Source organism: Pongo pygmaeus, chromosome 1 (genome assembly GCF_028885625.2).
Source record: "Pongo pygmaeus isolate AG05252 chromosome 1, NHGRI_mPonPyg2-v2.0_pri, whole genome shotgun sequence".
NCBI lineage: Eukaryota > Metazoa > Chordata > Mammalia > Primates > Hominidae > Pongo > Pongo pygmaeus.
This window is the reverse complement of record NC_072373.2, coordinates 46,389,860-46,403,657: the sequence shown is the minus strand read 5'-3', so window position 1 is coordinate 46,403,657 and position 13,798 is coordinate 46,389,860. Positions and strand designations below refer to the sequence as shown.

General features: G+C 52.6%; 1 protein-coding gene across 8 annotated transcripts in view; it reads left to right on the top strand.

The window, feature by feature from the left end:
* PPFIA4 (PTPRF interacting protein alpha 4) overlaps positions 1–13,798 on the top strand; it is a 52,463-nt gene that overhangs the window by 22,898 nt on the left and 15,767 nt on the right. For 5 of the 8 annotated variants that reach the window (XR_008495010.2, XR_008495007.2, XR_008495013.2 and 2 more), the window contains 12 exons: positions 293–384; positions 2,385–2,493; positions 4,370–4,578; positions 6,045–6,285; positions 6,734–6,769; positions 6,989–7,122; positions 7,400–7,566; positions 9,791–9,884; positions 10,386–10,467; positions 10,833–11,033; positions 11,751–11,813; positions 12,425–12,451. Coding sequence is in view for 4 of the 8 variants with exons in the window: in XM_054457314.2 (XP_054313289.1) it covers positions 293–384; positions 2,385–2,493; positions 4,370–4,578; positions 6,045–6,285; positions 6,734–6,769; positions 6,989–7,122; positions 7,400–7,566; positions 9,791–9,884; positions 10,386–10,467; positions 10,833–11,033; positions 11,751–11,813; positions 12,425–12,451 (1,455 nt within the window). In the remaining 4 variants the exon portion in view is untranslated. The remainder of the gene's footprint in view (positions 1–292; positions 385–2,384; positions 2,494–4,369; positions 4,579–6,044; positions 6,286–6,733; positions 6,770–6,988; positions 7,123–7,399; positions 7,567–9,790; positions 9,885–10,385; positions 10,468–10,832; positions 11,034–11,750; positions 11,814–12,424; positions 12,452–13,798) is intronic. The other 3 variants (XR_008495009.2, XM_054457301.2, XM_054457327.2) reach the window with 1 other exon arrangement.

Sequence of the window (13,798 nt, the reverse complement as noted above, 5' to 3'; positions counted from 1 at the left end):
CTCATCTGCTGTGCATTTGTGCAGTAGTGAGGGGTCGGCAGGCCTAGGCTAGCAGATCCCTCCCCTCCTGGCCCTGCCCCTGCCCATCCTTGCACTCAGTCTCCGGTTGGACCTCTTCTCTTTTGGTGTCATCTGTGGGCCTGGCCTGGGGCCCCTGGCTTTGGACTTTGCAGTACATTCTTCAGCTTCTCCCCAACTCTGCTGTCCTCTTTGTCCCTCTCTGACTCCCACCCTCCCTCTCTGCCCCTCCCTGGCCCCCACTCCCGCCCCAACCCTGGGTCTGCTGGCACAGGGCCGCCTGTCTGAAGAGATTGAGAAGCTGCGCCAAGAGGTGGACCAGCTGAAGGGCCGAGGGGGGCCGTTTGTGGATGGCGTCCACTCCAGGTACTGCAGCGCCAGAGGCTGGGCATGCCAGGATGGGGTCCTGATGGACCCTGAGGAAGGAGACTTCCTTCCAACAAAAGACTGCCCAGGACCTCAGGGTCCTCCTCTTGTTCAGGGTGGGACACTGAGGCTCGGATAACTTGGTCAGAGTCACCCAGCTTACTTGGGCAGTTTGGGAGGGAACACCTGTCCACCGAGGGCTGCTGAGAGGCGAGTCATCAGACAGTCAGTGCTCTGTCCCCGCTGTGGTAGGACATAGGCCATGATTTCTGCTTCCTTGACAGAGGGCACACCCCTGAGAGAGGCCTGCACATCCCTTGCTTAGCCATGTCCCACAAGGCCCACTGGTAGGGAGAGCCACTCACTCCAGTTCTCTTGAGAGTCAAGGACCACCCAAGTTCAGGCAGCAGGCAGAAAGGCAGCAGGAGAGATTGGAATGAAGCATCAGAAACTTCCTTACTGGAAGTTGAGATGCCATGGCAATCCTATGGACTTGGCATCCCTTTTCTTGAAACCATTGTGAGAGATGGAGCTCATCTCCTAATGCTTGAATTAGGCCCATGTTTAGGGAACCTCTGGATTTCCCCCACATTTTGTGGAGCAATGGGTATTGAATTCAAACCTCGAGCCTGTCCTCAGTACCCAGGCCAGAGAGGTGGGGTGAAGACAGAGGAGACTGAAGCGGATGGTGCCTCTCAAGGTTCATGGCTCTTGGCTGTTTTCTCTCCAAACCAAAGTCTCTTAGATCAGAACCTTTGCCATTCTGTTTGGTCATGTGCTTGCTCTATCAGGGAAATGGGGATGAACTACCATGAAGAAAGGTTAATGGAAATATGCATATGGATGTGTGTGGAGGGGCAGTGCTTGAAATAGGGAAGGGGATGTTGAGCTTGAAGAAGAGAAGCCCACGGGTGTCTGGGGTGGTAGAGACTTAAGTGCCATCTCCACGTTTGCCAGGAATTATTGTATATGGGTATGAAGGGAAGCAGAGGATGGAGACAGGCAATAGTAGTTGGCATTTCTCCTACCTCTCGCATCCTGACCAGAAGCGACAACCCCTCAATTAGTAAAATACAGCCCACTATACATCAAGCCATTTGCCACTGCATGGCTTTTTTTTTTTTATGGTTGAGAATGCTTGGGTTCGACTATAGAATCATTGGATACATCGTGGAATTGGGGCTGAGTTGCAGGGAGAAAGGGGGAACATGCAGGAACTTCCCTCTCCCTCCAGTGACCTCGTATGGTCTGTTGTAGGCTCACTGTGTCCCTTCACTCTGGACTCCCTCAAGGGTTCCAAGTAGGAAGGCACAGGGAAGAAGTATCACTAGGGGAGGCTTCCAGATATTCCAGGAGATTGTTGCTTGGGTCCTAAAATCTCAGGGTTGGAATAGACTCTTGGGACAGTCAAAGTATTTTCTCTAGCTTGTGTTTCTGACAGTGTCAGGGCCTTCTAAAGCTTCCTAGGCATAGGGGTATGCCTGGCTTGAATTTTAACCAGGGACTCAGTCCAGATTATGGGGAGACCCGAGGAAAAGTGCTGGGTAGAAGACCAAAAAACAAAGACCCTCAGAGTGAAAAGGGCCTCTAGACATCATCCCTTCCAACCTCTCCCAGTGCCTGGAGCCCTCCTGCGCCATGTGTGTCAGATGGCCGGAGAGCCTCTGCTCGAATACCTCTTTGATGGGGAGCTCAACTTTTTAAAAGCCAGCAGTTGCATCATGAGCCAACCCTTGCCATTAGAAGATCCTTCTTATGCCAGATGGAAAGCTGCTCTCTGGAACTTTCTCCCCTGGCTCATTCTGACCCCTGGAGCACCAGGGCATACGTCTGCTCTCTTGCTTACACGGCAGCCCTTCAGACATTTATGACAGCTCTGTGTCCTGCTAAGATGTCTCTTCTCTGAGCTGAAGATCCCTTGACTCTTTGGGCCCACTGGGTGTGAGCTGGGGCTCTCAGTCCTCAGGGCCTGTCTTTTCTCTCCCCCATCACCGCTCAAGGTCGCACATGGGCAGTGCAGCAGACGTGCGGTTCTCCCTGGGCACAACCACACACGCACCCCCAGGCAAGCATCGCCGCTACTCGGCACTGAGGGAAGAGTCTGCCAAGGTGAGGGGGTGGAGGGATCTCCTCAGGGAGTTTGGGGTCAATTCGGCCGCGTGCCTGGCTCCAGTTACGCAGACGGCTGGTGTGTGGGGCAAATCCTTCCCCTTCCCTCCCCTGTGTCAACGACAGCTGCAGCCCTGGGGTTGAGGCCATCGTCAGCTGCAACAGCTGTGCCCCCACCCGCCTTGCCTTGGCCTCCTGGTGGGCAAGAGGTGGGGGCTGGCAGGCAGCCAACAGTCCCTGAGGCCCCACTGAAGTGCGTGTGCGTGTGCCTGGGCGTGCAGGCGTGTGTATCTGGTGGTCAGGCGCGGGGAGCGGGGGGGCTTCACGGGTAAGATGGAATTGGTAAACTTTCTGGAACAAAAGCTGTGGTTCATGGGGGAGATGAGGGAGGGATGACAGGTTAACTGGCCCTTGGGATGGCACCTGGAGTTTTCCGAGAAGCAGCTGTGAGTTCATGCTGTCTGAGTCTGCCTAGGGAGATTAGGGGAGAATGAGGAAAGATATAGGGCAGAAAAATGCCGAGTTTGATCTTTTGGGAAAGTGTGATTATTCGTCATGCTCTGTCCTGAGTTCAGGTCCTCTAAATATCATTTAGAGCACTGGGGTATTAGAAGATATAGATGGAGAAAGAGGGAACTCTTAGTCTCAGGGGAAGATTCATTCTGCCCTTAAGAAACCCTCAGTCTGATAGGGGAGTCACAGTCTGAAGGTGCCTCTTTTTCTTTCTCCCCCGACTTCTTTACTCTTTCTGTTTATAAGAATATAGCAGCTATCCAGGAGCTGAGAGGCTGCAGGAGCCTGAGGGGGAGCTGGGGGGCTTGGGTCATAGAGGATGGGTGTTAGAGTACCTTTCTGTCCCTGGCTCCCTTCCTTCCTTCTCTACTCTTCTGTTCTCCACCCTCCCCTCTTCTGGGCCTTTGTCCGCTGGATAGGTTTGTAGGATGATTTCAGAGAAGCTGCCGCCTCTCAGGGTTGACCAGACTGTCCTGTGATGATCTGAAACTCTGCAGACTGTCTAGTCAGGCCTGCTTGGCCTTTCTGTTCTCTGGGTGTAGTCAGCCTTTGAGTTTGTATGGATGGAAACTGATAGCATTTATGTAGTGCTTGCTTTGTGCCAGGCACTGTGCTAAGGGCTTTACATATATTTTCCTCATTTGATCCTCACAGCTATCTATGAGGTAAGTACTTTACCATCCCTATTTTACAGATGAAGGAACTGAGGCACAGAGAGGTTAAACAATTTTCCTATGGTTGCACAACTAGTGTTTGGTGGAGATGAGATTCAAACCAAAGCAGTCTCTCTCTGGATTCTCTTCTTAACAGTTAGAGCAGTATTTCTTAGACTGTAATGTGCAAACAAATCACCCAGGGGTCAGCCGGGCACGGTGGCTCACGCTTGTAATCCCAGCACTTTGGGAGGCCGAGGTGGGTGGATTGCTTGAGCTCAGAAGTTCACTACCAGCTTGGGCAACATGGTGAAACCCCGTCTCTACTAAAATACAAAAAATTAGCCGGGAGTGGTGGCGTGTGCCTGTAATCCTAGCTACTCGGGAGTCTGAGGCAAGAGAATTGCTTGAACCTGGGAGGCGGAGGTTGCAGTGAGCCGAGATCACGCCACTGCACTCCAGCCTGGGCGACAGAGTGAGACTCCATCTCAAAAAACAAACAAACAAAAAACCAAAAACCAAAAAACCACCCAGGGGTCTTGTTAAAATGCAGATGTTGAATCAGTAGGTCTGGTGGTGTGGCCTGAGATTCTGCATTTCCAGCAAGCTCCCAGGAGATGCCAGTGCTGGTGGGTAGAGGTAGGGAGGGTCCTGCTCTGCAGTTATCTGGGTGTCTTATTACGACTCCTTTACCCTCCTCCTTTGCTAAGGACTGGGAGACTTCTCCACTGCCTGGGATGCTGGCCCCGGCAGCTGCCCCTGCCTTTGACAGTGACCCTGAGATCTCCGACGTGGATGAAGATGAGCCAGGGGGTCTGGTGGGCTCTGCGGACGTTGTCTCCCCCAGCGGCCACTCAGATGCCCAGACCCTAGCCATGATGCTACAGGAGCAGCTGGATGCCATCAATGAGGAAATCAGGTTAGGGCAGGGCTGGAGGGCTTGGGAAGTGCCTTGAAGGGCAGGGGGGCCCTTTGTGTTGGAAAAATCCTATATGGGTTTGCTCAACTCTTAGAGCTGCAACTTAGAGTATCACAGTTCGGGGACCCTCTGTGGGTCATCAGGCCCGCTGGCCCAGTGCCGGAGTGAGAGGAGCAGGGCCTCAGTGGACTTCTCAGGCTTCACCTCCCCTCTCAGGGCTTGTGATGTGGCTGGGCTCAGGAGGATGCATGCTGTGTTCCCGCAGCCCTGCAGCTGATCATAACCACTAAGAGTGTAGATCCTGCTTACTGAGGCCAGCTCAGGGTGAGAGCTTTGTAAATGTCACTGTCCATCTTACCACAGTCCCTGAGGTAGGCAGCATGATCCCTGTTTTACAGACAAGGGAACAGAAACTCGGGGAGGTTAAGTGACTTGCCCAAAGCCACACAGAAGTGACAGAGCCAGGATTCAAACTCAAGTCTGAACTTGGTCCACTGCACCGTGCCTCCTGTCCCTAATGAGGCATCAAACGGAAACAGTGACAGGGAACGTTGTGAAAACCTTCACTTTATCCTGCCTTTTTAATGAGTTTATCAATGTTAATGACAAACAGCAGGGCAATATCTGAGCTGGACTGTATCAGAGCTTTATAAGCTGTACAGGACATCCAGTTCAGTGGTTCAATGTATTGCACAGACCAGTTACAAAGAAGACACACACCCACACACACACACACACACACACACACACACACACACAGAGAAAGGTACAAACATAGGACCACCAGCTTTTTATTTTGCAAAGTAAAACATTAATGATAACGACTATCTATTATCACAATCATTTTGCAAAAGAAAGGACATTTTAACATTCCTGAAGTAAGAAAGACATACTCAGAATATGTCTTTGTGAAAGGGAGTGGGCATCTTTACTGGAGCATGTGTGTGTGAGAGAGTGTGTGTGTGCGCGTGTGCATGCACTCCTTGCTGAGTGCCTCCCAGGCACACACGTGTACCATTTTTATTATTTCTCTCATTTTTCTGTGGAACAGGGAAAACCCCACCAGGGGTCAGCATCATTTAAAAGTCCTACACTTGGAAACTGCTGACTTATCCCACTTCAGACATTGCATATGTTGGGAAACTGAGGCACAGACAGCAAACTACCTGACTCAAGGCCACCCCTGTAGTTAGGGGTATGTCAAGAATTCTGATTTTCAGGATGGTTTATGTTCCACTGACGAAAGTGCCTCCTTCCCCAGCAGCTGCTTTTGTTAAACGAAGGGAGTAGGCAAGCTAACAAGAAAGAGATGTTTCTAAGCTCCAGTGGGACAGACAAAGCCTGCCTGCCAGGCCTTGTGTACACCGCATGTGGTCCTTGGTGGCGAGTGCAGGCATCGACTCGCACTGCCTCCTGCTGGTCCTGGCTGGGGCTAGTGCTGAGGTCTGGTTTTGCCTCCCTTCCAGGATGATTCAGGAAGAGAAGGAGTCCACGGAGCTCCGCGCGGAGGAGATTGAGACGCGTGTAACCAGCGGCAGCATGGAGGCCCTAAACCTGAAGCAGCTGCGCAAGCGTGGTTCCATCCCCACCTCTCTGACGGCCCTGTCCCTGGCCAGCGCATCCCCACCACTCAGCGGCCGCTCCACACCTAAGCTCACCTCCCGCAGTGCTGCCCAGGACCTGGACCGAATGGGTGTCATGACCCTGGTGAGAGGCAGCTGAGGAGCAGGCCTGGCATCACTGGACCCTGCACCGGGGGAGGTTTTAAGGGATGGTAGGACTCACGTGCTCTCAGCTGGGCCTGCCATCTTCTTCCCATGGTGTGTGCAGACCCCAACATGTCAGGCCACCAACCTGTCCTTCTGGGTTTGGGAAGGGCCGAGGTCATATCTTCTTTGCCCTCTCCCTTGGATGAGCCCAGACTGCTTAAGAAACTCACCCGCTGCCCTCACCTCTTCCTTTCTTCCAGAGAAATAAGCCCTGGCTTGTTTTTCTAGGCCAGCTTTTTTTTTTTTTTTCTGGTGTGATATTCTCTCCGGGCCTGCGTGAGGCACCGAATCCTATCTTCTCATCCTAAGACCACTGGGCTCCCCTGGGGTTGGCTCTAGGGCACCCAGAGGGTGAGTCCGAGCTTACCCATCCTTCTCTCTTGCAGCCCAGTGACTTAAGAAAGCATAGGAGGAAGTTGCTGGTGAGTGCTGCCTGATGGCCCAGGTACTAACGGGTTCACTGCTCCCACACCCTTTCCTTTCAGCTTCCTCCCCCAGGGCCCTTGAGTCTGAGTCTGAACTCAGAGAGGCACCCAGGGCCTCCCCACTGTATTTCTCCATGCTCCTCCACCTCTTCTGGGCTGGGTAGGCAGGCCCGAGATCTCTCCCTCTATCCGCTGACGGCTCCACTGTCTGTTCAGTCGCCAGTGTCTCGGGAAGAGAACCGAGAGGATAAAGCCACCATAAACTGTGAGACTTCTCCTCCTTCCTCACCCAGGACGCTGCGGCTAGAGAAGCTTGGCCACCCAGCCCTGAGCCAGGAGGAAGGCAAGGGGTAAGTGGAGCAGGCCCTACCTCCAGTCTCTCCATCCGCAGGGTCCTCTCCTCCCTTCCTCTGCCTCTGCAGGGACCGCATCTCCCCTGTCCCAGTTTCTGAATGTCTTACTTCTCTTTGAAACACCATCGGGGAAGGGAGTTCCTGTGTCTCCCTTTCCCCCCATCCCAGTTCTGACTTAAATAGAAGTTCTTCCTGAGGCCTAATTTCCATCTTTCCTGCTGTCACTTAAGTATGTTTCTTCTTATTCCGCCCCCTTCTGGCTGTCACCCTGTAGTGCCTTGGAGGATCAGGGCAGCAACCCCAGCAGCAGCAACAGCAGCCAGGACTCCCTGCACAAGGGCGCCAAGCGCAAGGGCATCAAGTCGTCCATTGGCCGCCTGTTTGGGAAGAAGGAGAAGGGCAGGCTGATCCAGCTGAGTCGGGATGGAGCCACAGGCCATGGTCTCTGTCCCCTTCCTAACGGAGATCTGGGCGGGCTTTGGGGCATCAGAAGCAGGAAGGTGTACTTGGACTGGCCTTCTCTGCCTGCGTCCCAGGGACCAGTTGGGGGAAGCCCCAGGCAGGTGACCTCAGATCTGCAGAAGCAGTTTTTGGTTAGAGCTATTCATGGTGGGGTGGACTGCCTTGTGAGGGGGTAAGCTTCTGCCTCTACAAGTGTCAGGAAGTGGCTGGATGGCTTTATTTGGCATGCTGTGGAAAGGTCTCCTGTATTGAGCGAAAGATTGGGTGTCTGGGGTTTCTTTCAATTTGGAGATTTTCTGATGTACTGTGCTCGGGACCTTCAGGAGAAATCTCTTGGTTGTTTCTTTAGAAGAGTGAGTTCTTGATTGGAACTTATTTCTGGCTACGTCTGGTCTCTGGGACTCAAAATGTGATAACACGTAATTATAGCTTTGTAGACATTAAATTCAAGGAAGAGCTTAAGCAAGTGTGGCATCGTTATCACCTCTGTGATAGTATAAAGGTCTAGTACATGCTTGGCATGTGGTGAGTACACGATAAATGTTAGCTTTCATCTGCCCCCTCTCTTCTATTTCTTCTTTTCTCTTTTCCTTCCTGTTCCTCCACCTCTTCTTTCTGTCACCTATTCAGCCATTTGTTCCACAAACATTTATTAACTACTGTATGTCTTAGTAACAGGTGCTGACCAACAGTTCATTCCTTCAAGGAGTTCAGTGTCTAATGAAAAGGAAGAAGAGACAATTCCTGAACAACCTATTGATAGAGATATGCCCAGGGTGCTTGTGGGACTCAGAACTCGGCTATGGAATGGTGGGGACAACAGGGGTGGCCTCCTTTGGTAGCGACACCTGAGCTAAAGTATGAAGGCCACATAGGAATTAGCCAAGCCAGGGAGAGGTCTGTGTGTGGAGGAAGGGGGTGGTCTGGGAAAGGCAAAGGTTTGTGGGTGTGAGAGGTTGGTATGTACTTATGCATGTTCAGAGTTGAGAAGGAGGAGGGTGGGAGGAGTGGGGAGATGGGAGTGGACAGCTAGGCTGGGGCCAGCTGTAAGGGCCTTGCGGCATCTGTTTTAGTTTAAAAGTTCCCCTGAGGCAGTGGGAGCATTGATGAATTTTGTGCAGGGGAGGAACTCATCAACTAGAATAAAGGAACCTTTGGACCCAAATGCATAATTAGACCTTTCTGCAGCTCAGGGAGATATGAATCAGAAGATAGCTAGCTGGCTGAGGAGGAGGAGGAGGGAGAGCATGAGAGGAGGAGGTTGGGGAAAGAGGAAGGAGAAAGAGGAATTCGCTGAGACAGGGAGAGGTCTGTGTGTGAAGGAAAGGCGTGGTCTGGGAACAGGGAGAAGGAACATGGCCACCTCTGCTCAGAATATGGAAGTGTCTGCCCAGAGAATGAGGTCCAGCTCCTTCTTCCCCAGTCCACAGGGGCGAGGGGAGTTGTGGAGCTGGCCACAGCCAGGGGAAGCTGAATGGTTTGATCAGGGGAAGAAGCATTTTGGGTGAAGCCTTATGATTTCCGATGCTGTCCACCCCACGTTGGCACCTAAACCTGAGACAGCACCTCAGATTGGTTTCTGGGTTACCCACACTTGTTGCCTACTGTGCACTGTGTGAGGGTGACCGGGACTTAAAAGAATTCTAAGATTCTGCCTCTGGCCACGAATTCTGAAGGGTTCTAGCATCAATTCAAGGAGATGTTTAGTAGAAGACAGAACTCTGCATATTCCCCTTTGCGGTTTTGTGCAAGTGAATGCACCCAGAGAAGGAGGCCCAGAGACACAGCTCTCAGTGTGTGGATTTCCCCACCCCTGACCCAAGCCAGGGTCATCCTTCTCTCTGAGCCTTGTAGCCCACGTGTGTTTGGGGCTCTGGGTTTCCTTTTCACCTTGGCTTGGAGGAAGGACAGGTACTGTCTAGGATTCCAGGGTCGATAACTTGGGTCCATCTGGCTGGAAAACACCCCCAAGGCTGAGGCTTCCGGGGAGACTCTCTGAACTGGGGATGACCCGCTTGATGCTATTCTCTAAGACTGCTTGGATGCAGAGTCACTGAGCAGAAGCTCCAGGAATAATGGTCCGGTCAGGCCATGGGTTGTCCTCTGCTGAGGAGCCTCCTGCTGCTTCTGTTCCCCACCCCTGATCCAGGCAAGGGACGAGAGGCAGAGGAGTTGGCTGACACACACATCTCTTTCCTTGTAGTTCTGCTAACAGACTCCGAATTCAGTATGCAGGAGCCTATGGTGCCTGCCAAGCTGGGGACCCAGGCAGAGAAGGACCGGCGGCTAAAGAAGAAGTAAGAGCCACAGGCCAGGGTCTGCCAGGGTGGGGCCCAGCCCCCTACCCACTTCCCTTCCCCTGGGCTGCTGTGAAACTGAGCTCAGGGACCCAGACCCCAGCAAGGTCCTTCCTGAACTGAGCTAGTCTGGTCCATGTGGGCACAGCAGGGCTGGGAGGAGGTTCTTAGGATGAGCCTAGGGAGAAGGAGGCAAGGGGGTTATGGGAGAGTGACCTGGGTCCTGTGGGTCTCTGGCAGGGCAGATTGAAATCTCTAAGTCAATGTCAGGTCACATGCAAACAGAGAGCTCCTTGCCCTCTGGGGGTGGAGAGGTGTTCCTGCCCCATTTCTTGTTGTCGTATTTCTTCAGAGGAAGAAGGAAGAGCAGAGCAGAGGAAGTCCAGGGTGGGGAGCAAGGGTTGTGGGTGTCCAGCTCTTGCACGGCCCAGTGGTCCCTGGAGCAAGAACAGTTAAGGGAGAAGGAAGAACTAGTGAGTCTGTTGTTCCTCTTCCTATAAGACACCAGCTGCTTGAAGATGCCCGCAGGAAAGGAATGCCCTTTGCCCAGTGGGATGGTCCTACTGTGGTCTCCTGGTTGGAGGTAAGCCTGAGCAAAGGGAGTCCACTCAGGGGTCTGGAGGGAAGGATGCTTGGGGTGGGCAGAGGGGTGGTGTCCTAGAACTTTTACAGTGTGTTTCTCCCCTGCCAAGTGCCCATGTGCCATACCTAGCATTTAGCCCCCCTCCCCCTCCCCAATACACACACATACCAGTCGCAGGACAGAGTTGATGCTACTTTTAATCTGTAAAATGGGAGAGTGAGGGATTTGATGACCTCCACATTCCTATGATATGCATTTGCTATTCGAGTCCGTGGATGAGGCCTGGCCCTTGCCCCTTGCTGTTGCCAAACTCTTGGTGGTAGGGCCCAGGCCTTGAATTACCTCCCTGTGCCTGGTGTCTGCAGCTCTGGGTGGGGATGCCTGCCTGGTACGTGGCAGCCTGCCGGGCCAACGTCAAGAGTGGTGCCATCATGTCCGCTCTGTCGGACACAGAGATCCAGCGGGAGATCGGCATCAGCAATGCCCTGCACCGGCTCAAGCTCCGCCTGGCCATTCAGGAGATGGTGTCATTGACCAGTCCCTCTGCCCCGCCCACCTCCAGGACCGTGAGTGGCCCCTCCTTTGCCCAGGACATTTTCAGAGGTCCTTGGAACAGAGTTTGCAAGGTCTCCTGTTGGGCTTTGGGAAGATGGCAGCATTGAGCCCTGCCCCTTCCTTCCCATCCTCACAAAGGGCTCTCCCTGGTCTTCAGGAGGATATGATGTTGATTCTAGGAGGATCCCAGCAGCCTTGGTTCCCTGCCTCTCACATACCACCCATGGGGCTCCATCTCCCCATCCCTACTCTGCCAAAATTTCCAGGTCTCTGGGCAGTTTCCAGGATGGGCTTTCTGGGGTTTTATATGGTTGCCAGGTTGGGGGAAACAAAGTGAAGGGGCGTTTGTGAATATTGTCTTGGTCCTCTAACACAAGAATGCGGACTGCTCTGTGGGCCTCTGGGGTGGAGTCTTTCATTATTGGCCATCTCCATGATTGGGGTCAGCCCCCATTCCAGATCAGCACCATGCATTCTTATTCATCTGGGAAACATTTATCGAGCATTTTCTATGTGCCAGGTGCTGTGCTAAGCATTGTGGATATGATGATAACAGAGATGTGGCTTCTGCTATCCACTTGCTCAGAGCTAGACAGTGTGCAAGCTGTGGGCTGGGCCCATTGGAGGACTTGGGGAGGGAGCTTTGTCCTTGTCCTTTGGGCTCCCAGCCTGATGGGAATCCTGGGGACCCACACCCAGGACTAGCTAGGTTTCTTCTCTGCCTGCAGTCTTCTGGGAATGTCTGGGTCACCCATGAAGAGATGGAAACTCTGGAAACATCTACTAAAACAGTGAGTCTGGCCCTTGGCCTTTGTCCCTGGGCCTGGGGTTGGGACTGATACTCCCACGAGGATGAGGGGAAGGCTGTGGGCAGTCAGAGTGGGCTGCCATCGATCTCATGTGAGGTTGGTATCCCTGAGGTGTGATCTGCTCTCAGGTTGGAGGGTTGTCGGGAGAGGGGTGAGGCTGGGAGCGGAGCAGTTTGTATGTGTGTGATCCTTCCCAGGAGGTCACAAGCTTGCCCTGGGCCACTGGTGTGCTGCAGCGGAGGAGAGTTGGGCTGGGGGGGGGCTTTGCCCTGCTGTGGACCTGAGCCACAGAGTCTCTGCCCTTGTGCTTCCTCCCTGGTGGAGGAATGGGGAGTGTTGGGAGAGCTGGGCATCTTGCCTGGCTCCCAGTCAAGCCTGGGAGGTGTGTGTTTTTGCCACACACACATTTGCCCTGCCTCAACGCAAACATGGGTGCACACACCAACCTTGTGTTCTCTCTTAACCATCCTGACGAGCTTTCCCAGCCAGATACTGGGACATCTTTTTCCTCTCCTTGATGGGGCCTAGGGTAGAGGTGATGGGTTTCTTGACTTTGCCTGTTTCCCCTAACACGCTGCACTCGTTCCTGCTAGGACAGTGAGGAGGGCAGCTGGGCTCAGGTAAGACTCCCTCCCCTGTCTAGAACCAGCTCCCAAAACTTCAGGACAGTGTTCTTCTGGTAGGTTCTCTCCCCAGCAGGAATCTCTGAGTCCTTCTTCATATGAAAAGCCCTGGACACATGTTCTCTGCTCCCATCAGAGCGCCCCCTGCCCCCACCCAGTTCCCTCTAACTGCTTGTTCTGGTTTCTCAGGATGGCAGGTGGGGAGCCCTGGAGGGCTGTAGCCCCTGCATTCCTGGCCGTTCTCCTCAGTCTCACCCTTTTCCTGGGAATAATGAGACCTAGATTAGTATGAGTCTTCTTCCTCTCCCTGTCCCTCTCAGGGGCACCCTGGTGAACTGAGCAAAGGTCTTTCATCCATTTCATGAGCAAACATTTATTGAGCAAACATAAGGATTAGGCCTTTCCCGGCTCTCTGGATATAGAAGTGAAGAAAGCAAGCCCTCAAGGAGGCAGTAAACAAATAAAGGAATAATAGTAAACAAACCATGTCAATAGGGATAAAAAAGACAGTCTCTGCCAGGCGCGGTGGCTCACACCTGTAATCCCAGCACTTTGGGAGGCCGAGGCGGGCGGATCACGAGGTCAGGAGATCGAGACCATCCTGGCTAACATGGTGAAACCCTGTCTCTACTAAAAATACAACAACAACAAAAAATTAGCCAGGCGTGGTGGCGGGCACCTATAGTCCCAGCTACTCACGAGGCTGAGGCAGGAGAATGGCGTGAACCTGGGAGGCGGAGCTTGCAGTGAGCCGAGATCACGCCACTGCACTCCAGCCTGGGTGACAGAGCAAGACTCCGTCTCAAAAAAAAAAAAAAAAAAAAAAAAAAAAAAAAGATAGTCTCAATAAGTAAACAAATAAAGGGACAATATTGGATAGTGATGCGAGCTGTGAAGAAGAATGAAGCGGGGAGCAGCACTGTGTATATCTGCTCAGGGAAAACGCCACCAGCAGGAGACTGGCTGAATCATTTATGCCATAAAACACCCTTGGCAGAGGTGATGGGTCAGGGGGGATCCGAGCCATAGGGTGTGAAATGAAGAATGCAGATCCTAAAAGATGCATGGAATTTGATACCAAAACTCAAAACCAAACAAAATTAATAATACGTTGTTTAGGGAAATATACATGGATGATTGTAAAAAGTGTAAAACAGTTTTTTACAACCAAAGGAATAGTCAGAAAACTCAGCATAGTGGTTCCCTTTTAGAGGGGCAGTAGGAGACGTGTGGTGACAGTGAGCATCAGTCTGCAAACAGTACAGTGTGGGTGATGCTCTGCTGCTTAGCTTGGTTGGTGTCCACTGTTGCTAACTTCATTTATATGCTTCATAATGAGCATGT